General features: G+C 43.3%; 1 protein-coding gene across 2 annotated transcripts in view; it reads right to left on the bottom strand.

Annotated features, from left to right (window-relative positions):
* Positions 1–27500, bottom strand: part of LOC147032753 (differentially expressed in FDCP 6-like) — a 213829-nt gene that overhangs the window by 177619 nt on the left and 8710 nt on the right. The window contains exons 1-4 of one of the 2 annotated variants that reach the window (XM_085870624.1): positions 26086–26196; positions 25726–25880; positions 9917–10057; positions 9593–9769 (exon numbers count right to left, since the gene is read on the bottom strand). In XM_085870624.1, coding sequence (XP_085726750.1) covers positions 9593–9769; positions 9917–10057; positions 25726–25821 — 414 coding nt within the window. In that variant the 5' untranslated portion in view covers positions 25822–25880; positions 26086–26196. Of the gene's footprint in view, positions 1–9592; positions 9770–9916; positions 10058–25725; positions 25881–26085; positions 26197–27500 lie in introns of those variants that run through there. The other variant, XM_085870623.1, reaches the window with a different exon arrangement.

The following is a 27500-nucleotide window of genomic DNA, read 5'->3' as shown; positions in this document are numbered from 1 at the left end:
GTTGCAGAAATAAGAAAAGCAGAACAAAAGAGTGGAGGTGGATGGAAAACATGGATTTTGGAAGGTTAACTCAGACGAGGTTACAGGAAGTATTTGTGCCTCCTGGAAAAGGCAGGGAAAGTTTGGAGGGCTCAGAGGAGAGATGGTTAGACTGGAGCGGTGGCAGTGATAACCCGAGAAGCCTCCAACCTGTCTGCTATATGAGAGCATTTGGCCTTGTGCTTCAGTCTCACCGTGGAAGACGACAATTATGTTCAGAGCTTTAGATTCGACAAAATCTAGGAGAGACAGATATGGTTGCATGGGTGCTATCCCATAAAGTAGAGTCAGGGCCAGTGCAAGGATATTAGTTGCCCCAGGAGAACTTTCAGCTGAATTAATAAAACTTCTGCATTTATAACTACAGATTAATTTTACATGAAAAAGCAGAATATGATACCGGTTGTACATTCTCATTGTTCTATACTTTGCGCAGGAAGAAATGCACCTTATGATGCGTAATATGGATTACGTGATGCACTACTCTGTGAAATGCACCTTATGATGCGTAATATGGATTACGTGATGCACTACTCTGTGTTCCTGCAATAACGTTGATGATTAGAATTTACAATTTGTGTTTCCGTGCTTTTAGTTTACCAAATGTAGGAACAAGTTCCTTAAGGTGGTGGCGCCCATTTGGGAACTCGTCTTGCAATGGCTCGTAATTCACTGAACAAATCGGAAGCATCAACATCTTTGGAGTCGCCATGTTGTCAAGCTTAGTCTTGCTTCAAGCAATGTTCCATAATATGCTTTGATGTTCTCTTCTTCTATAAACTATGAACATCATCGAGGAAGCCAAACACGGAACTCATTTGACACACCTGTGTGAATCATTATCCAACCAATTGTATTGCTGTGTCGATGATTGAAGAAAAAAAAAAGTTAACTTTTAATTTTTCCTTTGGGTTCTCAATCGGCTCATCGTCTGTTTCATAAGTGAACTGCTTCCTCTTCCTCCAAATACGGACTGGATCCGGTTCTGGGTCACTTTTCACATCTGGATCCGGTTCAACTTGTGCCGGTATCTCCAACTCCCCAGCAAGTTCAGTAATTCACCTATTATTGTAATTCAACAATACAAATATACCACCCCCTAACACCAACAATATCTCAATCGGCTTATCGTGGTTACCACAGTTAACGTGGTTAATGTGCTTCATACCACAGATAGTAGAAACTGGGGAAGGGAGGGAAACGATGAGACAAAGCATAGAAATAACCATTGACCTGATCCCCACACGATGCCTATGTGAGATCGGTGGGTTGTGGGTTCGCTCGGGGGAGCTAAAGATTGTGGAACTCAGACGGCGTGAACTCGCTGAGCTAAAGATGTTACAGGTGGTATCCTCCGTTATCAGCAGTTTCGATCAGGCAGAGTTTGTGGGTCTTAACTTCAACGTAAAATTGTGGGATGTACTTTTGGCATACCCTAAGGGGTCGGGGGTGTCACCTGCCTTGCGGAGCTGGCCATTAACAGCATGTATTAAAAGGAAAGCACAGAAAAAGTCTGTTTGTTTACTTGAGCAATTTCATGAATTTTAATTCATTTTTTGCCACCCCCATATTTTGCCACTTGAGGTGACCGCCGAGTTTGCCTAATGGTCGCAACCGACCCTGGGTAGAATCGTACATCACTGAGCTATGGACAAAAGGCCTTGTAAGCTTTGAGTAGGTATGATTTTTGAAGGAATGACTTGGAACAATGGAAGGTGCTCAGTCTGGAGCTAGCTTTGGATGTGAGCTTTATTTAGTTTTTTGGCAGTCAAGGAGAAATCGCGGATATTGTTTAGGTCTAGAAGTTCAAGAGACTGAAGCTCTTCCATTGGCTGACCATGGAAATAGATTGGTGGATTTGTTTGATAATAATCCTTCTGGAGCGACAGGGTGAGAATGAAATTTGCCAGGATTGAAAGACGTGTTCTATTTTTCAGACCAGCATCTAATCAATCCAGATTAACAGAAATGCTTTCTTTATTCAAAATAATTTCAGGTTGAAATAAAATAAAAATTTTAATGTAAATTTTTATATGGATATGCAGTGCCTTCAGAAAGTATTGTAGTGTTCAGGCCGATTAACACCAGCCTGAACGGATAGCCAAATGGTTTTAACTCGGAGACGAACAGCCAAAATTATTGGCGGTAAGAAAGCACACGGGGTTATCCCTGAACCCACAACGAATAAACAAACACAAAGAAATTCAGCAATCTTCTTCTACTTCTTCTTTCGGCTGCTCCCGTTAGGGGTCGCCACAGCGGATCATCCGTTATGATCCGCATAATGATTTGGCACAGGTTTTACGCCGGATTCCCTTCCTGACGCAACCCTCGTCGCCTCTTACGACACAGGGATATGGTACACCTATTCTAACCGGGGCATACAGATAAATTCAGCAATAATGATTTAATAAACACAAATCAAAAGGGTTTTAATAAAAATAATTCAAAGCGGGAGGTAATGAAAAGTGAGATAAACTAAATCCTAATTTGAGACATCTCCACTCGGTCACAAAAACAGACAAGGGGAAGGATTAAAAAAAAAAGTAAATCCCCCCTTTATGCCGGCACTCAGCTTGGTGTCCAGAGATGTCCTTTTGGAGCCTGGTGTTTGTCGAAGCGCATAGCCACCGCACGGGTAAATGTACCAAAATGGCGCCAATTCGCTCTCTGCAGCCACGTACGTCACGTAATTCATGCGTACGGTCTTCAACGCCAGCAGCCCACAAACCGCCGTACAGTTTATGGTCCTTCACACACACCAAATGGCGCCGCCTTTCTCCTTCATCATACAACAAGGCCACTGCCGAGGCTGGCGAGATAACTAGAATCAGGCAGCTTTCTCGTCGTGCTTGGGGGCGTGGCCTGCCAGTTATTGTTTCCCGGGTGGCAGAGTTTAGTCTGCCACCAAACAACAACAAATATTGTTGTTGTTATGAAACTTGGTTCTTTATGGCCAGCCTTGTAAATGCAAAAATAATGTAGGAAAAGGTCACAGGGGGCAATCATATACTGGGAGAGACTAGCCTTAGACCCTACCGAGTTAGCACAACACCATCTCCCCCCCCCCCCCCCCCCCGTGTAGTGACACGTAACAAACTTAAGCTCACAGTTTTCCTGACTTCAATTACATTGAGATTTCTCGTACTCGTACACAGACCATGCTATACTATACAATCTTATCTTTACTATGGAATTCCTCCATCTACCCCAACAAATGTAACAGTATTCACCCTCAACTTTTGTCACATTTTGTTGTGTTACAGCCTGAATTTAAAATGGATTAAAAAAAAAATTGTAACCATTCCACATAATGAGAAAGTGAAAACATTTTGTTAGAAATTTCTATAAATTAATTAAAATTGAAATATCTTGCGTCAATAAGTATTCAAACCCCATTGCTGTGACACTCCAAATTGAGCTCAGGTGCATCCAATTTTCTTTTATCATCCTTGAGATGTCTCTACAACTTGATTGGAGTCCACCTGTGGCCAATTCAATTGATTGGACATGATTTAGAAAGAAACACATTTCTATGTGAGGTCCCACAGCTGACGGTGCATGTGAAAGCAGAAACTCCACCATGAAGTCCAAAGAACTGTCCGTAGAACTCCAAGATAGAATTGTGAGGAGGCATAGATTTGGGGAAGGGTATAAATCAATTTCTAGAGTGATGAAAGTTCCCAAGAGCACAGTGAGCTCCATTATTAGGAAATGGAAAGAATACGGAACTACCCAGACTCTTCCTAGATCTGGCCATCCGACCAAACTGAGCAACCGGGCAAGAAGGACCTTGATCAGGGAGATGAACAAGAACCCAATGACTACTCTGAGAGAACTACAGAGTTCCTTGGCAGAGATGAGAAAACTTGCTGGAAGGACAACAGTCTCCGCAGCACTTCACAAATCTAGGCTTTATGAAGAGTGGCCAGACGGAAGCCACTCCTGAGAAAAATGCACATGACAGCATGCCGAGAAAAGTCACGTGAAAGATTCTGAGAGCATGAGATAAAATTACCTTTGGTCTGAAGAGACGAAAATTGAACTCTTTGGCCTGACCGAAAAGCACTACATCTGGCAGAAACCGAGCACAACTCATCAGCCATCGAACACCATCCCTTCCGTGAAACATTGTGGTAGCAGCATCATGCTATGGGGATGCTTTTCAGTGGCAGGGATTGGGAGACTTGTAAGGATAGAGGGAATAATTAATGAATCCAAATACAGGCAAATCCTTGAGGAGAACCTGCTTCAGAGTGCAAAAGACCTTTGACTGTGGCAAAGATTTATGTTCCATCATGACAATGACCCCAAGCACACAGTCAAAGCAACACTGGAATGGCTTCAAAACAAGAATGTGAAAATCTTTGAGTGGCCCAGCCAAAGCCCAGACTTGAATCACATTGCGAATTGGTGGAAAGACTTGAAGATTGCTGTTCACCGACGCTCCTCAATCAACTCGACAGAGCTTGAGCAAATCTGCAAGGAAGAATGGGAGAAAATCCCCAAATCCAGATGTGCAAAGCTGACACAGATGTACATAAGAAGACTTGAAGCTGTAATCGCTGCCAAAGGTGCTTCTACAAAGTATTGACTCAGGGAGTTCAATACTTACTGACGGAAGACGTTTCAGCTTTTCACTTTTCTTACTTTGCATAAAATTTCGAAAAACGTGTTTTCACTTTGTCATTATGGGGTATTTTGTGTGATCGGTGACAAAAAAATTAAATTTAATCCATTTTTAATTCAGGCTGTAACACAACAAAATGTGACAAAAGTTGAGGGTTGTGAATACTTCCTGAAGGCATTGTAATTTAAAAGAAAAAGTAATTTAGGAATCAGTTTTATCATAACTAGGATGTGCTGCCATATCAATACAGTGTCCTGTAACAGTATTCATCCCCCTCCAATTTTTTTTTTCACATTTTGACACCACCTGAGCTTATTTCATTCATTATGCTTTCAAATCAAACATAATGTATGGAGTCTTGACAAACTACTCCGGAAGTATTAAAGCTTTAAAAAATGAGATAAAATGTGAATAAGTTACATTAACAGAGAAAAATCAGATGATTCTCAGTTGCATATGTATTGAACCCCTTTGCCTAATTAACCCAAAATGACTTCAGGAGCAAATTATTTGTTTGAAAAGATTTTTTTTTTTGAAAGTGCAATGGGTTTCACCTGACTGTAATCAGTGGTTTAACCTAAAAATTAAGCTCCCCCACTTATCTAAGGAGTTTTAAGTTGCAACTCACTTGCTCAACCAACAAGGCCAACATGAAGACCAGAGAACATTCAAAAGAAGTCAGACATAAAGTGGTGGAGAAGCACCATTTGGGAGAGGGTTAAAAGAAGATTTCAGTCACTCATTATCCCTTTGAGTACGTACAGTGAAATCCATTTTTAAGAAATGGAAGACGTATCCGTCTCATACCACCCAGACTAGACTCAGATCAGGTTGCCCATCCAAACTCAGCCACTGGGCAAGCAGGAAACTGGTTTGGGATGTCATTGTAACTCCAACAATGACTTTGATGAAAACTAACCTCCATCTCAGACACGGAGCCTTGCAGATCTTTCAATCAACAATACCCCATATCAATTAACAAGTGGCAAGAAAGAAGCCATTACTGAAAAAAGACATATCTAAAAGCTCATATGGAGTTTGCAAAAAAGCATCTTGATGATACTGCGACATGTGGAAAAAGGTTTTGTGGTCAGACGAGACAAAAATTGAACGTTTTGGTCTAAATTCAAAGTGTTACATCTGGTGCAAGCTTAACACTGCACATCACCCAGTCAACACCATCCCGACTGTCAAGTATTGTGGTGGCAGCATCATGTTATGGGACTGCTTTTCATCAGCAGGGACTGACAAGCTTGTCAGCATAGAAGGGACAATGGAGGGTGCAAAGTACAGGAGAATCCTTGATGAAAACCTGCTTGAGTGAGCCATGAATTTGATACTGGGAAGGAGATTCTCATTTCATCAGGACAATGATCTGAAGCACAAAGCTAAAGCCACACTGGAGTGGTTGAATAAGAAGAAAATAAATGTTCTTGAGTGGCCCAGTCAAAGTCCTGACCTGAACACAATTGAACATTTATGGCGAGACTTGAAAATTGAAGTCCATCGACGATCCCCAGCAAACTTGGCAGAACTACAGCAATTTTCACATGAAGAATGGGTAAATATTTCACCATCACACATCACACACTGTGTAAAGCTGGTAGAGATCTACCCAAAAAGACTCATAGCAGTCATTGCTGCAAAAGGTGCTTCCACCTAGTACTGAAATAAGGGGCTGAATACTTTTACAACCAGTGAATTTTGATTTGTACATGTTTTTCCCAGGTATTCCTGATGTGTAACATCCTTCAACTATAACAGTGTTTAGTTTGATCTCTCCAGTTATGAATAAAAAAGTTCATTTGGAAAAATTCTTTCTTTATAATTCTTAATTCATGTAAATGTTGCATCATTGGTAGAGGGTAAATACTTTTGCAGGCCACTGTAACTCTTCAGAAAGTTTCTTGAGCACATACTGTATAAAGAGCCAGCAAATGCTTTCATCCTATTGAGTTACCCCACGCATGCGAAGCGAAAAGCAGAGTTAAGCAATTGGTTCACTTCTGTCTGTCTGTCTGTCCTTCCATCTCCAAATGTCAGCTTATGACCGAGGAACAACTTGGTTTAAACTGAATGTTATATTTTGACCACAAATCTGAACATGAATCAGAAAACGAACCTGTAGTTTAGTCGTAGTTTAGTTCTGAATTTATGCCGATCACACCTGCGCAGTGAAGAGTGGAATAATATTTTTATTCTGACTGCCTGTCTGGCAGCCAAACAAAATTGAAAATCATTCCCACCAGGAAACGTTCTGTTTTTAAAGATGTCACAAAGGACACAAAGAACAGGCACGAAGAACTAATATAACATGTTAAATAAGGTGGGTTTTTTTTAAATGGAGATCACCGAAACAAGGCATAAAGCCACTCGAGGTAAGGGGCTAAGGGAAGGTTAGATAACGATAAAAAAATAAAGCAAAACAAAATAAAAGAAAGAGAAAAATATCAAGAAAACATCCAAGACATAGTAAGGGGCAGAAGTCAGGTGAAATGCGATGAAACCTCAACGATGTAGGAAGTAGGTGTGAAAGAAGTGGTGGCAAAGGTGGTAAACTTTTCTGCTGTTTTATTTTTCTACCACCTTTAAAATCTAATTTTTTATTTTAAATGAATTATTTACTTTAACATTGCAGAACACAAATCACCTATCTGCAAAACACTTTCAAAAACCCTTCCGTTTCGCAGAACTTGGACAAAACATTACGACATTTTATGTCATCAAGACCAATCAAATTTGCCGCTCGTAGACCCAAGGCTGCTTATGTTCTTGTTGTATGATAGTTTTCCTCTAGTCATATTAATATTATTTTTATTTTTACGTCAATCCTGTGCAGGGTAAGGTATTCTACAAACTCTTTAGTTTAAGGATGTTTTTGTTTTTGCAGTGCTCGGTACATGAAGTTGATATGAGGTGCATTCTAAAAATTGGACAAGAGAGATACTGACAATGGTAAGTTGGAGATATCACTTGACATGATAGACACACAAAACAAGTGGACAACTGTTAGCATAGTTCAGAAAAAAATGAAGAAAAGAAGTAAGAAAACGGGGTACAGGGATAGTGTTGTGTCCTTGGGTTTTCCGGGAATGTGGAGATGACACAGGCTTGATGGACCGAGTGGCCAGCTCCGACATAAATGTGACCAATATTTCGATGTCTCAAACTTTGGAAACTGGGTTCAACAGCTGCATTAAAACCCCAACTTGCCATGATTATACCATTCAAACCACGTTCCTGCAATCATTCTCCTTCATTATTACATGACACAAAGCTGTTAGCACTTCTCCTCTGGATTTACTTCACACCTAAAGTATTTAGTTCCTCAGTTCTTCCATCTGTGAAACCCACTGTGCCCTCCAAGGATTCAAAATTTTCCAATGTAAAGACTATTTCTCATTCGCAGCACTCCGTGAAGGAATAACAATTGACAAAATATGATGTCTTTTGTTTTGGCTTAGCCTATTGATTGCTAAATTTTTCTGAAATTGAGAAAGTTATAGATTCAGTACAAGTATCTTCAGCTGATTGGAACAATTTCATAATGCACTTGCTAAATTGACACACACACATACAATATATAGATATATATATATATATATATATTTATATATATATATATATATAGATATATAGATATATATAGATATATAGATATATATACATATATATACACATACATATATATACACATACATATATATACACATACATATATATATATATATATATATATATATATATATATATATATATATATATACATACATACATACACATATAATTGACTCCTCCCACGCTCCTCCAGCCAAAGTAGCTGCGAAAAGCAACCCAAGAAGACTTTCACAAGGTAAGTGCTAACGCTATTTAGAACCCTTCCCAGAGGTCTTCAACAACTACAAAGACATTCAGACATAGTACACACATGAGAATCCCAATGCAATACACCGCCTCAGCTGCCGGAGTGGTTTCATCGCTTATTGGTGAATCATCAGCGATAGCGTAGACAGCAATGCATACCAATGAGGCTCTTTATCATGTACCACATGCAAATGTTAAAAGCAGTCAATAAATAAATAAATAAAGACCCACCACATCTCTCACCTGTGAATGGAGGGATTAGCCAATCAGCTCTCACCGATTCGACTACACCCAGGTGGCTAGGATTATATAAATGATTGATCCCTCCCACACTCTTCTAGACAAGGTAGCTGCATAAAGAAATCCAAGAAGACTTTCACAAGGAAAGTGCTAACACTGTTTCGAACGCTTCCCAGAGTTCCTCAACAACTATAAAGACGTTCACACATCGTACACACATGAGAATCCCAATGCTAAACACCCCCTCAGCTACCGGACTGGTTTAGGAGCCTCATTGGTATGAATTGCTGTCTACGCTATCGCTGATGGTTCACCAATAAGTGATGAAACCGCTCTGGCAGCTGAGGGGGTGTTTTGCATTGGGATTGTCATGTGTGTACGATGTGTGGACGTCTTTATGGTTGTTGAGGAACTCTGTGAAGGGTTCGAAACAGCATTAGCACTTACCTTGTGCAAGTCTTCTTGGGTTGCTTTATGCAGCTACTTTGACTAGAGGAGTGTGGGAGGGGTCAATCATTTATAAAATCCTAGCCACCTGGGTGGAGTTGATTAGGTGATAGCTGATTGGATATTCCCTCCATTAAACAAGTGAGAGATGTGGGTGGATCTTTATATATATATATATATATATATATATATATATATATATATATATATATATATATATATATATATATATATATATATAATTATTAGAGAAAGAATGATGAACATACTCAGAACACACTTTATGAATGTAACATTTCTGACACCTTTCATAAAACAAGTTGATGTGATAGTTGTTGATATGATGAATGATAATAATATCTGATCGTGTACCTCCTCAAAGCAGATGACAAGAGGATATTGGTCCTCTGATAGGAAATTGAAGAGAGACCACATTTTAAAGGCATCTTGTGCAGCAAAGCAACCTTGCTTCTGTGGGTAGTTCTTCTTTGAAGCAATCATCCAGCACAAATCTTCAAACTGCTCTTTATCAAACATCACATCCTGAACCTGTGCAGGCAGGGGACACATCAGCACCACACCAATGAAGCCGAAGAAGTGGCCGTCACCCATTAGATACCATCAACGTACTTCAATTATCCATGTTTTAGAAAGAAAGTAAAATGACAGATTAATAAATTGCAGCAAAAGGGTTACTTTGTCAAGGATATAGGTCCGCAGATATGGCATGTATCCCTTGCTGGACACGGGTCCACTGTCGTCATCCCGAAAATGCTCCTCCAAAGAAACGGGATCATGTGGTACACGAAGTACGGTACAGAGATTATGAGACAACACCTGTGAAATAAAAAAAGTACATCATAACGTGATATTTTCTCACTGGCCAATGATTAAATGAATTTAAGTGACTCGGAGGTCACCAATTTGAGAAACGTGCAACTCATCCATGAACCCTTTGGCCATGTAGAAAGAAAACGTTTGAAGAAAGGAAAGGCAGCAGGACCGAAAAGCATGGACAATGGACATGGATGTTGTAAAATGTAATGGAAATTATTGCAAGTTCGCTTTCTTAACTATTCTCAAGTTGTTCAAAATACTGTAATATTTCAGAATCCTAGAACATGGCAAGTAATATTTAAGGTTTATCATCTCCTGGAAGAAGTTCATCACATTAGTCTCCCCTCGATTCTGTAGAAACTAAAGCTCATCATCATTGGAATCTTTCACAATGATGCCGAAGCACAAGCTCTGTTCCTCCCACATCACAGGGAGGTCGTTGCTGGCCTCTCTGTTTGTTGCCGCTTCTCCTCTGTACTTACTGCACCACACCCGTCACCTCTCCCATCTATGGAACTCACTGTGACCACCAGGGTTTCACGCAGGAGGTGCATCACCATCTAATGCCATCCTCCGTACCCGTGATCCTTATTATCCTCACCGAACCCAGCACACGCAGGTTGCTGTGTTCCCTTCCCTCCTCACTCTCTTTTTCTGTTCTGTTTGTTATTGCCCTTGCTTGATTTGTCCAACTGTTACCCCACTACCTCACTATCAGTTTGTTGAGCGTTTACCTCCTTTCACCTCGCTCTACCATGAACCTACATTTGTATACAAAAAGGCAATACATTTTACAATACTGGGAGATTATTTATCCCCCAAAATAGATATACTATGGTACCATACCCCTTCTCTCCTTCCTCTCCTCCGTTTACCAATACATATAATGGATCAGCAGACTGTCACTCAACATTCTGGCAGTCGCAATAACTATCAACCACTGCACTGATAAAGTAAGATGAAGAAATCTGAAGAATAAAGATAAACTCAAAAATGTAAAAACTCAACTGTAAATTAAAGAAGATAGAAAAGACCAAACAACAAAGTAGAGAGTAACAATAAAGAATCACAATGTTGAAAAAATAAAACACAATGGAGGAAATGAGACAAAAGAACGGATAGCAATAGGAAGATCTCAAATGATAGTGCTCCAAAGGAAAGATTGGGCATTCATAATCAACAAAGATGAAATAATCAAGTGAGTCAAAGTTTTAACACGATCAACATAACAGACCTGTAGGGTCAGATGAAATAGAGACAGCACTCAACGAGATCAAAAGGGGTTGATCCCCTGGGGAGAATTAAGTTTTCAATGATGTTCTCAAGGATGTAGGGTAAGTTGAGGAAAAAAAACTGGCTCAACTTCACATAGTATTCATAAAAAGAGAGAAGAATTCCAGATATTTGGACCAGTGCCCTCACTGTTCGGCATTCAGCGATTATGGAAAAGCTTGCGGCAGTTTTAAAACATCAGCTGTAATACAGGCCGGGATAAAACAAGAAATCAGCCACATCCAATTTGACATCACAAAGAACATTCACAACAATAGAACAGCAATTATACAAAAATTCAAAAGAAGTGAAACAAAGCATTCCATGTCTCATCAACTGTTCAATGCAGCAAATGGAAGAAATTATGTGGAAACTAGACTGGAATAGATGTGGTGGCATAATGGTGGGAGCAAGAGTGTCCAAACTTTTCTCACTGATGGCCAGCCAGAGAAAAATGATGAATATCATGCACCACAGGCTACCTACATTAAAAAAAAAAAAAAATATATATATATATATATATATATATATATATATATATATATATATATATATGTAGTAGCGTCAACGGCTCAACTGACGTCTAGCTTGTTGCAGTGGGAGGTTAAAATCCCACGAAGTTTCGAGTGGCTTAACTCCTGTGGAGATGTTCTGAATAATGGTGGACATTGCACGTGCGGGTCATGAGGAGAGACACGAAGACCTTTGTTCTTGTAAAACCAACGAGTTTATTTCGTGTAACCCTAAAGGCCCGGTCACACCTTGACGTTTTAGCCAACGTATGCCGATTTTTGAATTTTTTTTCTAAAACGCTGGCACACATTGAATACGTTATGGGTAAGTTTTGATAACATTGAGAGCACGCTGGCATACGTCGTAGTACGTTGCCATACGTCGTTGTACGTTGGCTTTAAACGTTGTACTTTTCGGTTGTCCTCAAATTTTTTCATGCTTGAAATTTCACGACGTATGCCGGCGTATGACTCACACGTTCTGCTACGCTGGCCACAAGTTGTAGGCACGGTCTGCGATCGTTGACAGACGTCAACACATGCTACTTGTAAGTTAATCATAAGTTGAGACACGCCGAGGTAATGTTTAGCGTACCCGAAACTTATTTCTAACCTATGATTAACGTGTTGTTGGCACGTTACGCGATCGTTGCCACACGTCGACAGACATTACTTTTAAGTTACTCATAGGCTGAAAGACGTCGGTATAATGGATCGTCCTTGCGTCAGCGTCCACGGCCACGGCCAGGACACTTATTTGCAGCATTCTTCAAACTTTTCTTGGTCATGACGAGGATGTTCACACTTCGATGTCTAGCTTGGCTATGATTCCAATTGTCCATCGGCAGCGTCTATTTAAAATAGTCGAGTTTGAGCGTTTTAACACGTTCAGAAGAAACGTTTCAAATATGCAAACCCCAGCGTCAAAAAAACAAAACAAAAATAAAAAAAACAAAGGCGAGTGACAGCAATTTAAATCGTTCATTGTAAACAATGAAACTAGCTGAGTGGTACCGTCTAAAAGTCGTTGAGTGTAAAAAAAATCCAATTGTTGAGCACAAGCGTCTACTTTCAATAGTGGAGATGCAGCCATTTAAATCGTTGAGTGGCAGCCTATGAACCTACCCGTGGACACGCGGACGCAAGGACGATCCATCATAACCCACACCCTCCCCCTCACACCCACCTACTACTGCCAACATGAACAAACTACTACTAAAACTAATACTGATACTGATACTGATACTGTTACTGATGACATGGACATCGACTCGAAAACACTGTTGGGTTCCCCTTTTATGAACACCATTTTTATATACCAATTCCCAAAACCGCTGGGAACACGTCTTTATATGGCAGTTGTAACCTAGAAACACATTCATTTTTTTTTTTTTTTTGTCGACCGAAAGACGTCATTGGAATACGTCTACATACGTCGATGTGTGTTGGGACTACGTAAAGAATTGGTTCAAAGCACGTCAAACATAAGTTAGAAATAAGTTTCGCGTAAAAAAGACATTACCGCGACGTGTTTCGACTTATGAGTAGCTTATAAGTAGCGTTTGTGGACGTGTGTAAGCGGCCACATATCGTGTGTAAAACTTATCCCCATCGCATGCGGAACGTGTGTCATACGCCGAGTACGTCGTAAAATTTTGAACATGTTCAAAATTTCTTGACGTACTCTACTTACTACGACTTATGATAGCGTATTTAGCGTTCTACTCGCGCATACCAAACTTACCCATACCGTATTCGACGTGCCCCAACGTTTTAGACACACTTTTTGTTACGTCGGCATACGCTGGCAAGATCGCCAAGGTGTGACCGCGATTTTGACCCTTCCATTTCTACGGCAGTTATGATTTGAATCGTTGTGCGTCAGCCTTTTAATAGGCTACGCCACGACATCGTCGGCGATGCGTGCAACGCGCTATGCCTGAGTTAGACTATCGTTGGGCATCGGTTGTGTAGGCCGACAACAGGTTCAGCATTCGTTGGTATAAGTTATCTATAACACAACGAAACGTTCTGTGTAGTTACCAATGCGTTATACATAAGACCAAGTCGCTATGAATACGTCCTGATCTTTAAAAAAAAACATCAAAAGTTCAACGTAAGCCAGCGTTTTACATACATTTTAATACGTTGCCATCGCTGGCTAAAACGTCAAGGTGTGACCGGGCCTTAACAAAACAACCAGTGGGTGATGGAATCACGAGGGGATGACAGTGGGTCGGGAGAAAGGGAATGCAATTAATATACAATTATATAGAATGAGAATAAAAGAAATTTGAAGAACTAAAACACCACACACCAGGCTCAGTCACTGATGGGGGGGGAGGGGAAGGGACAATAACTGGGGGACTCAGCTCTTGTGGTGAGGGAGTGGGTTGGGGGGGGCAAGCAGGTGATGAGGAATCAATGAGCGGGCTGATGAGACGAAGGCACACAAGCTGGTCAACGAATGGAGCAAGGCAGGAAGGACGATAAGGTAGGCAGACAGGCAGGATAAACAAGCACAGTGTGAATACAGGTAGAGGAAATGGGCAGAGGCAGGTAGGCAGGATGACCTCCTGAGAAAAAGCTCTCCTCTGCACTCTTTTCCTCCCTCGAGTTTTACCTCATCCTCTCAGCCTCTCTCTGTCATCTCAAACTTCCAACCCCTTGATCAGGCTCCTCCCTCTTCTCTTAGGAAACAAACCCCCCCCCCCCCGCCCCGGGCAATCCGAGCTCCTCCCCAGGAAGGCACCTATATCTCCGCCCCATTCGCTTGTCACGTCTCTCAGCGCCCCCGGACTAGGTTGACATGGAGGTTATGGCAATGGCAGCGAAATCCTCAAAGCATCTGTTGAAATCTGTGATTACTGTCACGTATTTCCCCATATGAGGCCCCGCAAGGAGGCGTGATGTAAGGGCCACATCGGCCATTTTGGAGTTAATGCCATATCGCACTATTTTAACCCTTCCCCTATCATCCGAGCCTATCATCATCATAATCATTAAAAAAAATGTCGCTTACATCACTCCTCCTCGCAGGGCCTCATATGCTCAGGGATGTTAGCATTTGGGGAAAATGCCAATTATCTCCTGCAGAGAGAGGAAGTGTGGCATTGGGTACACCGACTTGTCTCTCAACCAGACGGAGCTTCATGGCAAATGCTTTCATGTGTGAGCACATTTGTCACATGGTTGTGTCTTTCCCTTGCCAGCTTGTGTTCAGCACATTCAGCTGTCCGGTGATGTCAGCTAAAACGCCCAGGTCTGCCAACTAAACAAGGTCACTTAGTTCATTGATGGGCAGACGTTTCTCTCTCAGGAATCGGTCGATCTCAGATTTGAGGGAGAAGAACCGATTGGGAACAGAGTCGTGACTAAGCCATCGCACATCAGATTGGTAGATCACGTCCCCATATTCTGCATCAATTTCAGATCGGAATGCCCGAAACTCTTTATGGTCGAGTGCCCTCGCTCGAATGATGTTGACAGTTTTCACGACTGCACTCACTCCGTCTCCCAGTTTGGTCACTTTTGCGCACAAAGCTTCCTGGTGCATAATACAATGCAATTTAACAGCCTAGCCCCCAGACTTGTGACCTTTCCTGCAAACCATGGAGGCCATTCCGATAATAGAGGCCAACACTAACGATAATAGCATATTACTGTATTGACATTATTACAAAACAATACAAACACAAAACATATCCCCCTCTCCTCAGGGAGTTTCTTCCTTGAAGAAACACAGTGTTACCAAATATAAATAGCTTATCGTGGCGTATCGTAGAAAACCCTTCCCAGAAGTAAAAAAAATATTTCAAAGCACAAACATGCATGATTACCTTTTGAAACAGTTGCTACGGCCGCAACGCTAAAGTGAAATGGAGTAATCCCAGGGTGTGCCCAGTTACCTCGCAGCTAACTGGCACTTGCAAAGCCAGCCGTTCCTTATCAACGGTTTTGCATGAAATGCTTGCGTGAATGCTTTAGACACTTGGCGGGCGCTCTACAAAAAAAACTTGGTAAATGAACACACCCCTGATGTGTTTGAGGCCCGAACATGAATCTACTGTAATGACCTATCCTGCCGCTCCCAGTGGGGGGGGGGGGGGCTGGTGTACTTGTGCTCAAGATGTGAACAGCTATTTTATAATCAGATGTAATTGGTGACAATTTCTCATTCTGTGTAGGAGCATGCCACATTTAATGATTCTTCCGAAATGATTTGGGGGCCGGTTTAAAACGGTTGGCAGGCCATAGTGCACCACCAGGTTCAAACAACTGCTCTGAGCCTGGGAGGTTAAAAAAAAAAAAAAAAAACATTTCCACACCATGTCGAGGCTCGTGTAAGAGCTAATACACATAAAGAAAAACAAGGCAGGAGACAAGAGGAGCAGGAGAGGAAAGCACAAATAGTGGGGAACAGAGAGAATGGGAGATCTGTGGAAGGAGAGGGATGGGGCAGAATACACGAGGTAAACAAGATGGTACTACAGGGACTATCAGGAGGGAAAACGGAATTTAAAGGAGGTGGGTTTGGGGTGGATTAACGGGGGTAGAAAATATCAATATTTTGTATGGGAGAAGATATGAGATGATGGTGAACACTTGTTTTGAAGACCTGGGGTGAGGAGTGGGATTGAAGAGAGTGTGGGAGTTCGTTCCAGAGGCAGGAAAAAGAGGAATGAAAGAGTGAAGGTGAGCAGTGATTCTTGATTTTGGTAGTTTTACCAGAAGGGGGTTGCTGACGGACCTTGAGCACCCTGCAGAAATGTAGGGGGACAGATCACAGAGAGAGCAGAGGGGGCGGGCCGAAGAAGAGATGGTAGAAGACAGAAAGACCACCGACCTGCCTCTGGTGAGAAAGTGAGAGACCCAAAGACTCAGCTTCATCACGGGAGATACCAATGATCCTAAAAGCCTTGGTATCCACAGCATGAAGTCGAGCTAGGTGTGAGGCAGGAGCACCACCCCAGAGGGGAAAGCAGTACTCCAACAGACTGCCGATGAATGCTTTGTAAGTGGATACAAGCTCAGGTGTGCCAAAGAAGTACTTTGCACAACACAGGATGCCCAGTCGGCGACTGGCTTTGGAGGCCAGCTTAGAGATAAGATGTTGCTTTCCCAGGAAAGATCATGGCATATAGAGAGACCCAAAAGCTTCAATGAAAGGATTTCTTTAAGCTGATTTTTGAGAAAGTAGATGGGGGTGTTTTCCATTTGGTCCTTTCAGTGAGACATCGTGAGGGTGTGAGATTTGTTAGGATTGAAAAACATGTTCCAAGTGTTTGACCAACTTGTGATTTTATCCAGGTCTGCAGAGAGTGATGAGACTGCTGCCTGCCAATCAGAGGGATGAGATGGTACGGCAGAGGATGAAGTCATCTGTAAAGAGATCAAGAGGATTTTGCAGAGAGTCTGAGAGATCATTGATGAAAACCAGAAAAAGCACAGGCCCAAGAACACTGCCTTCAGGAACTCCACCCTGGACAGGAAAAGGGGATGAGAGAACTGCATTAAGAGCCACGCATTGACTGCGGCAGAAGAGGAACTCCACGAGACATTCCGTGGAGATTGCCTTGGATACCATAGGAAGAGAGTTTGGTGAGCAGTGCGGGATGCCATCCATCCATTGGGACCATATTCTGTGCAGAGCATTGGTGCTGCCTAAGTAGTCTCCTTGGCTATTGGACTCAATCCTGGATGGGTTGCCACTCCGACACAGTATACCAGCATGCTGGCACTCATTTTGCCGACCTCGGAAGGATGACAGACAGAGTCAACCCCACCCACCTGGGATGCCAGACCATATCGAAAGCTCATATGTTTTGGGAGATGGCTCTGATCTCATGTTTGGCATTGAGGACCTCCATCCATTGTTAGGAAAGCAGAAGCAGCATGTCCAGGGTTGAGTGACCTGGTCTAAATCCAAATTGATGGTCGGAAATCAAGCCATTGGTGAAGAGGAAGGATTTGATGTTGGAAGCGATGATGAAAGGTTGGCATGTTATAGGGATAACATCATATAACATCATGTTATAGGGAGGCTTTTCATCAGTAGCGCCTGGCCAGCTTGTCAGGCTAGAAGGGACAATGAATGGTGTGAAGTATAGGAGAATCCTTGATGAAAACATGCTCGAGTCAGCCATTAATCTGAAACTGGGTAGAGATTCACATTTCAGCAGAACAATGATCCGAAGCACAAAGCTAAAGCCACACTGGAGTGGCTGAATAAGAAGAAAATAAATGTCCTTGAGTGGCCCAGTCAAAATCCTGACTTGAACCCCACTGAACATTTATGACGAGACTTGAAGATTGCAGTCCATCGACGATCCCCATCAAACTTGGCAGAACTAGAGCAATTTTCACGTGAAAAATGGGCAAAGATTTCACCATCTCACTGTGTTAAGCTGGTAGAGATCTACCGTCAAAGACTACTAGCAGACATTGCTGCAAAAGGTTCTTCCATCAAGTACTAACCTAAGAGGTGAATACCTTGACAACCAGTGAATTTTGATTTGTACATTATTTTTTCAGGTATTCCTGACATGTAACCTCCTTAAACTATAACAGCGTTTAGTCTGATCTCTTCAGTTATTCATAAAAAAGATCATTTGGACAAAATTGTTTTTATTTATATTTTATATTCAACTAAATGTGTCATTATTGGAAGGAGGTGAATATTTTTGCAGGCTAATGTATTAGGCTTAGGTCACATTTGCTCTACGGCGAGGATACGGCGGCCGTACGCCCTCTGAATTGACAGAAACGTTTCTGCGGCCGCAGAGAAACTGAGGTGGCCTCAGGGAGGCCCTACGCCGTTTGGCTATATTTTACAGGCCATAGGGGCTCAGTGGAATTATAGCGCGGAGTTATAACTTTTTTTCATTTCTACGTTCGCCGTAAGAAATTAGGCAAGCCAAGCTATGACGTAGATGTGTTCCACGTCGACCTACGTAGGGCGTATGGTGGGCTTGCGTTATTCGTGCGGCTGCCGTAAGCTCTTCTCAATTGAAAATGAATTTTCCCAACCCCCAAAAAATTACGGCGGCCACACTATTTCCACGGTCACCGTACGGTGGCCTTGCGGTCTGTGTGATTACCTGCGGGCAACGCAGAGTCGACGCACGGTTCCCCTACGCCCGCCCTGCACCTACGTAGGCCTCAGTGGCAGTCTGTGTCGACCGTGCGTTCACCGTGCGCTACCGCTAGAGATCGGAGTATCGGTGTATCGGTGTTTGCCTATACACAGTGGTGCCCCCAGAATCCCAATTTAATTCGTTCCAGGAGGCTGTTCGGATTGCAAAAAGTTCGGATTCCAAAAATATTTTGCCAATAAGAAATAATGGAGTGAATTAATCCGTTCGTGGACCCAAATAAAACCCACTTTCAAGACACTTTAAACTGAAATTCCCCATGTTTAAGATAAAATTTGATGAGTAAATGATCTTCGGTGACGGTGTATTGTATGTAAACTGGTACAATCACCACATCCAACGGTCCACACAGGCTCAAGCTCCGTCCTGGGTTCCGATCGGTCGCGCACTCTACGAGAGCGCTGCCCCCAGGGCAGCTCATCAAACATGATGCCCACAGAACCACAATCACTTTCATCAAATGCATCGGGCTGACGTAATCATGGATATTCCAAATTACAACCGGGTTTTGCTGTGAAATTCAATCCTTGCCCGACAGTCTGTCACACCACGTGATCGGATTGCTTTTTTGTTATTAATTAAAACACAAGATGATTAAAAAAACAAACATCACAAATGAAGGTAAAAACACGAGGTAAGGCCTAAGTCACATTTGGCTCGGCGGCTGGAGGGTCTACAAAATGTACGGGCACTCGCAATTATAAAGCGGCCGCAGTATTTCCACGGTCACACAATGTAGCAGTCACATATGTTTTTATTTTTCGGGTTGCCGCACGGTGTGTTTATAAATTGTGGAGACCAAAAACATGGTGTGCCGTACGGTCTTTGATTTGATGTCGCACGGTGACCTTTGGGCGTTCCTGCAGCGGCCATAGAATTTTCAAGACAGACGCAAGGTGCCCGCAGGGCGACCGCAGGGGGACCCTAAGCCGAACGTGCGGCCAGACGGACGGTAACGAATGGGTTAATTTTTTTTTTTACCAGTTCTTATTTTTTCGGCTTGTCGAATTTCTACCGCGAACGTAGAAATGAAAAAAGTTATAACTCCGTGTTACAATTTCACAGCGACCTTACGGCCTGTAAAATATAGCCATACGGCGTAGGGCCACCCTGAGGCCACCTCAGTTTCTCTGCGGCCGCAGAAACGTTTCTGTCAATTCAGAGAGCGTACGGCCGCCGTATCCTCGCCGTAGAGCAAATGTGACTGAGGCCTAAAGTATCGATCGACACACGAGAGATGCTTTCACGAGGACTTCCACCGACGAACTGAATGAACAAAGCGCGAAGATGTGGGTCGAATAGGTGGGGGAGACACGGGAACAAACTTGAACGCTACGTTGTGTTCGGTTTTTTTTTAATGTATTAGGTTTTTAGGGCAAAATTTTCTCGAAAAAATTGTTGGATTCCAATTTGTTCAAACAATGGGGCGTTCATATTCTGGGGGCACCACGGTATGTTATAGTTATAGTATATTCAGTTATATATATACTGGTATATTTTTATTTCAGTGAAAAAAATAACTGGTATATATACCCACTCGTTACCGTCCGTCTGGCCGCACGTTCGCCTTAGGGCCCCCCTGCAGTCTCCCTGCGGTCGTCCTGTGGTCGCCTTGCGTCTGCCTTGAAAATTCTATGGCCCCCGCAGCGACGCCCTAAGGTCACCGTGCGACATCAAATCAAAGACCGTACGGCACCCCCACATTTTCTAAATACGCCGTGTGGCTACCCAAAAAATAAAAACATATGTGACTGCTACATTGTGTGACCGTGGAAATACTGCAGCCGCTGTATAATTGCTCGTGGCCGCAGATTTTGGAGACCCCACGGCCGCCGTGGCAAATGTGACCAAGGCCTTAATGGTCGAAGCTCAGGCATATCATTTCTCATCCTTCAGACAGGCAGACCTTTTCTCTCTCTACAGACCTTGAGAGAATCAGGAACTGGTCCAACACTTAGAATATGTCTTTCAACCCTCACAAATCCGACACACTCACCCTGTTTCTCCGAAAAGACTGTCTCGCAAATCCTACAGTCTAATTTTAAACAGACCACTTGAAATGGTGGTCATCCGAACTTTTGGGCTCAGCATCAGCCATCATCTTTCTTGGGCAGATCATATTTACAAGATGGCCTCCAAAGCCAGCTCCCTCCTTGATGCTCTGGAAAGCAAGGCCATCAAGATCTCCTGCGATGAAGCTGAGTGCCTCGGCCTGTTACTTTCATATCGTAGAGAGGTTGGTGAACTCTCTGTATCCTTCTGCCTTCTTTTTGGTCTTGTGCCTTATGCCCTCTCTTGGTTCTGTCCCTCCCAAGTTTCTCCAGGCACACATGTTCTGCCAGTCATCCTTTTCTGGTTAAACTCCCAAAACCCAGTCTCACTGCTCACCTCCACTCATTTGTTTGTGTGTCTCTCTGCGTCTCTGAGTCTCTCTGCGTTACTCTGCGTCTCTCTGTCACACACACACACACACACACACACACACACACACACACACACACACACACACACACACACACACACACACACACACACACACACACGGTGGAACCAACTTCCACAGCTGTTCAGTCCCATTCTTCCCTCCAGGGCTTCAAGACAGCTGCTCACCCATACCTTATGATCTCTTCTACCCCCAAATGACCCCATTCACAACCACTCTTTTTTTTTCCAGGTTGTTGTGATTTTATCTCCCTTTCTCTCTCTTAACTCCTTTCTGTTTCATCCCCACCTTCCCCTTTCTCTTCTTGCTGTGCTTCATTCAGCTTGGATGCAGCTTATTCACCCCTACGTGTCCTTCTTCCCCTCCCTTGATCTTACTCTCACTTTTACTCTGCGATTGGTGTTTCACCCTTTAAATTTCGTTCCCTTACATTCTGCTCTCACTCTTCCACGAGTCTTGATCATGTATATAAAAAAGGTTGATCACCACCTAATGTTTGCAGATTATATTATTATCATATTAAAAAACGAAATTGAAATGCAAGTAATGACAGCTGAATGAAATCAAGAAAGTGACAAGGTTGAATTTATCTCTAATAATAAATGTGAATGCATGTCAGTCAGTGTGTGTGTGTGTGTCAGTGTGTGTGTGTCTCCTCCATAACTCCAAAATCATAAAACCGAGCAGCGTGAAACTTTGCAAGCATTCAAAGAAAACTCCAAGGAATTGCAAGAGTGAAAATTGGGTGTTTGGGTTAATTAAAAACCCCTTTTGAAGATAATCAACGGCCTTATTTAATTATATCCTTCATAAAGCGATCTTCGACCGCCTCGCTGTCCCTTGCTGGCGTTTTAAGGTGCATCCTGGTTACCTCGCTGGGGTCTTAATTCACCATTTTGTTTGGCCTGCTCAACAATGCCTTGAGATGAAACAGGCTGCAATGGTTTATTACTGATAAAGTTTTTTTTTTTTTTTTCACTTTCCTCACTCATATGATCGAAAGGCTAATCATCATACCTACAAATTATTGAATATATTACAATGTTTATAAAACACTTTGAGATGCCAGCGTTCATGGCTTTATTTAATTTCCGCACATGCCAAAATCTCGAGAACATCTTAAACTAAGCTAAATTACAAAATTTAAGCTCCAGAGTTGAACTTGCAGCAGTTCCGACTGCAAAAAAGTGTTCTTTTGTGCAATTCAGACATATTTGACATTTCAGTGTTTCCGGGAGGTGTTTAATAATATGACGGATTGGCGATCGCTAATCGCTTGCCAAGCCAGCCGTTGCTCATAAACCGTTTCGTTGGAGTGGTTCCTTGAGTGCTTAAGCCACTTGGCGAGGGCTCTATAATATTCACACCATCACTGAATATTGTATATCGATTGACTTGAACAAAGTTCACGGGGCAGTCGCCCGCATTTGGTCCCGCATTGTTCTGTGGTGCATCAGGCGGTAGCTGGATCACTGAAAATGTGCAATTTTATTTAACACCACATTTCCCCTTTTTGTACGATCTTCTTTCATTATACGACCCATCACTTTGGCACAGATATATATATATATATATATATATATATATATATATATATATATATATATATATATATATATATATAATTTAAACGTTTCGTTTTTAAAAGTTTCTTCAATCGTTTCATGGAATGCTCGGTGAAGACACTTGGAGCGCACTCTTCAAGCTTCGACGGCGATACCAAGATTCAACACCAGAGTTAAGAAGGTAAAATAAATGAGATTATTACAATGAGTGTTCGAAAAAGCAATGAATTGCCACATCATGGCAGGATAGCTAAAAGGTACGAACATTCGTTCTAAGCTGTCTAGCTTTGGTTCAAATTCTGACACAGCTATGAACTGTCATCCCGCTGATTCATCAATGTGTGTGCTGTCTCGTATGAGTGTTAAACTGGGCGTCTCATCTGCCAGAATCCCACCCCCCTTCCTCTCCCCCTTCCTTCTCTGCCACACCTCTCCCCCTCTGCTTCACTCCGACCCCTCTCCTCTCTCTCTTTTTCTCTCCCTCTCTCTCCCCTACCCCTCCCGCTATCCTTACTTCCCAACCCCTCCCCCTCTGGTAAGGGGAATGTTAAGGACTGATGGTTTAGTTTTGAATTTAAAACTGCTTCCCCATAGGTTAGCATGTATGAATCAGATTCGGAGTGAGCTGACCAGAGGGGTGCAAAGGTCGCTGCATATGTGAGAATGCAGGCAGGCCTTTGTCACATAACTAGTGTGGTTACGGCATGGGTGCATTTTATTGCCCTTCCCTCCTCAGATGCTGTTTTCCCTCCCCCACCCCTCATACCGCATTCCCTTCCCATCACACTGCCTTCCCTTCCCCTCCCCTCATGCTGCCTTACCTTCCCATAATGCTGCCTTCCCTCCATCTCCCCTCACCTGTCCACCCCCCATGGATATCTCCCAGCGGTCTCCGCATGCTGCATTTATGTGCTGTTTTAATGTACCCCATTTCAGTCAATCCTGTATCCCCCCCCCCTTCTACACAAGTCCCACAACCAAAAGCAAGTTGAGAACCCTTCCCCTCATGCTTACCTCCCCCCAAACCCCCTCTCCACTTCACCCCCTCCTCTGTCCCCCATCCTCCTCGCTCCCCCCACTCCTGGAGTGGATAGCGACATGTGGTGAGGTGTCCCTCACCCCACCCTTCCTCACTCTTCACCCCTTCCTATCTCCCCCACCCCTCCTCCCTTCTCGCTCACCCCATCTCCTCCCTTCCATCCTCTCTCCTCTCTCCCTCCCTTCCTCCTCTCTCCCTCCCTTACTCCCTCACCCCATCTTCCCCTTCCTCTCCCCTCCTTTTCTCTCCTCTCTCCCTCCCTTCCCTCATGCCTCTCTCCCTCCCTTCTTCTCCTTCCTCTCTCCCTCCCTCCTCGCTCCCCCTCCCACTCCCAGAGTCTATAGCGACATTTGGTGAGGCATCACTCTCCCCACCCCCACCCTTCCTCACTCTTCCCCCTTCCTTGCTCCATAACCCCTCCTCCCTCACCCACCCCCTCCTCTCCATCCTCTCTCCATCCCCTCCCTCCCTGCTCAATCCCTCCCCTTCCTCCCTCCTCTCTATCTTCCTCCTCAATCCCTCCCCTTCCTCCCTCCTCAATCCCTCCCCTTCCTCCCTCCTCTCTCTCCTCCCTCCACTCCCTCCTCTATCCCTCCCCTCTCCCCTCTATCCCTCCCCTCTCCCCTCTATCCCTCCCCTTTCTCCTCTATCCCTGCACTCCCTCCTCAATCCCTCCCCTTCTTCCTCTATCCCTTCCCTCTCCTTCCTCCCTTCTCCCCTCTATCCCTCCCCTTTCTCCTCTATCACTCCCCTCTTTCTTCTATCCTCTCTCCCTCCCCTTTCTCCTCTCTCCCTCCCACCTCTTCCTCTTTCTCCAACCCTCCTTAATATTCCTGTTAGCGAAGCGACGGGTTGTATTTCCTCGTTTTCAATAAATGTACACAAAGCCACCTGAAGCCATGATCATTAACCATCCAGCCATGAAACAAATTCCCATAAACCTCGAGTCAATTTGAAAAATGGAGGGATACACTGAACTGACCTTGATACACTGAACTGGCCGAGGTTGTTCAAATTGATGACAATCATAAAAACGAAGATAAGAGGAGGATGATTTGATTTTGGAAAACTCAGTGCTATAATGAAGAACAATAAGCTAAGAATGAAATGTTTTAACAGAAGGCGTGAACCTGCCAGCTATCACCAACAAGTATAGGATGGTCACCGACAAAAACAATATGGAGCAAATGTTTGTTCCAGCTCAGCGCAGTGTGCAACAAAGTATGTCTGATGGAATGTCAAAACGAGACAGCAAGACAAACGATTGCATCAGATTGAATCAGAACAAGATTACAGGTGTCTTTGGAACAATTAAACATAATAAATGAAAATGTGTCACAGATAGTCATCTACAGAGAGGCAAACTGATGGGAGATAGACGAAATTGATAACAGAATGGACGGCAAAAGTTAGAAACCGAGGCAGGTACAAAGTCAAATGGAGAGATGCGGTTACGAGCTTTGTAGGAAACAAATGGATCAGAGAATCAAAAGGAAAATAAATAATTGGTGCCATCTTGGAGAAGCTCCAACACTGCAGTGGGTTAACAATGCCAAGAGATGATGATGATGATCATGATAAATGCTACCAAGATGGACACGAATCGATGTTCTCGGTCTTGTCTGCTATCCTATTGTTTGTGTGATCATTTCTGAACAATAACTGTGAGACTGGTATTCATACCTTGAGCTGAGACTTTGATGCTTTCCCGTATTTATCCACATGCAAAGCGGAGAACGCGTGCCAGATGGGTTTCAACAACTCGTTCAGTTCTGGCATGGCACTCCACACCACGGATTCAAAAGGTTCCAACGAATTAGCAAAGGCAGCAAAGGAGGCTAAAAGGGCATATGATTGACATTTGCTTGAAGCAATGGAAGGAGAGAAGGGAAAACTGAGAGGAAGAAAGAAGTAGGAAAAAAAAAACAGGGAGGAGCAGAGGAAATGTATGTGGTAAAAATGACCAGCAAAGGACAAAACACGTAATAAATGGAAAGTTGTGCACAGCAAGAGGGACACCTGATCCCTTAACATGGCATTTACTTGTATTTTGGAGTTCATATGCAGGAAAAAGATATCAAGAGTGTGGCTTTCTTCTGCATACAGAGTCAAGGCTTATAGAAGAGTTAGAACACTGAACGGATCAGGACGCAACAGAGAGAGAGAGAGAGAGAGAGAGAGAGAGAGAGAGAGAGAGAGAGAGAGAGAGAGAGAGAGAGAGAGAGAGAGAGACAGAGAGACAGAGAGACAGAGAGACAGAGAGACAGAGAGACAGAGAGACAGAGAGACAGAGAGACAGAGAGACAGAGAGAGTGAAAGAGAGAAAGAGAGAAAGAGAGAGGTGGAGAAAGAGAGAAAGAGAGAGGTGGAGAAAGAGAGAGGTGGAGAAAGAGAGAAAGAGGTGGAGAAAGAGAGAAAGAGAGAGAAAGAGAGAGGTGGAGAAAGAGAGAAAGAGAGAGAAAGAGAGAGGTGGAGAAAGAGAGAAAGAGAGAGGTGGAGAAAGAGAGAGGTGGAGAAAAAGAGAAAGAGGTGGAGAGTGAAAAAGAGAGAGAAAGAGAGAGGTGGAGAAAGAGAGAAAGAGAGAGAAAGAGAGAGGTGGAGAAAGAGAGAAAGAGAGAGAAAGAAAGAGAAAGAGAGAGATAAAAAGAGAGAGAAAGAGAGAGTGAAAAAGAGAGGAGAGTGAAAGAGAAAGAAAGAGAGAGGAGAGTGAGAGAAAGAGAGAGAGAGTGAGTGAGTGAGTGAGAGAGCTGGCGAGAGAAAGAGAGAGTGAAAAAGAGAGAGGTGGAGAGTGAAAAAGAGAGAGGTGGAGAGTGAAAGAGAGAGAGAGGAGAGTGAGTGAGTGAGTTGGCGAGAGAGAGAGAGAGAGAGAGAGAGAGAGAGAGAGAGAGAGAGAGAGAGAGAGAGAGAGAGAGAGAGAGAGAGAGAGAGAGGTGGGGGAAGAGAGAGAGAGAGGTGGGGGAAGAGAGAGAGAGAGAGAGAGAGGTGGGGGAAGAGAGAGAGGTGGGGGAAGAGAGAGAGAGAGAGAGAGAGAGAGAGAGAGAGAGAGAGAGAGAGAGAGAGAGAGAGAGAGAGAGAGAGAGAGAGAGAGAGAGAGAGAGAGAGAGAGAGAGAGAGAGAGAGAGAGAGAGAGGTGGGGGAAGAGAGAGAGAGAGAGAGAGAGAGAGAGAGAGAGAGAGAGGTGGGGGAAGAGAGAGAGAGAGAGAGAGAGAGAGAGAGAGAGAGAGAGAGAGAGAGAGAGAGAGAGAGAGAGAGAGAGAGAGAGAGAGAGAGAGAGAGAGAGAGAGAGAGAGAGAGAGAGAGAGAGAGAGAGAGAGAGAGAGATAAAAAGAGAGAGATAAAAAGAGAGAGAAAGAGATAAAAAGAGAGAAAGAGATAAAAAGAGAGAGAAAGAAAGAGAGGTGGAGAGTGAAAAAGAAAGAGAATGAGAGAGGTGGAGAGAGTGAAAGAGTGAGAGAGAA

Source organism: Eptatretus burgeri, chromosome 2, assembly GCF_056783735.1.
Source record: "Eptatretus burgeri isolate ZD-2024b chromosome 2, Ebu_testis_v1, whole genome shotgun sequence".
Lineage (NCBI taxonomy): Eukaryota > Metazoa > Chordata > Myxini > Myxiniformes > Myxinidae > Eptatretus > Eptatretus burgeri.
This window is presented reverse-complemented; position numbering and strand designations above follow the sequence as displayed.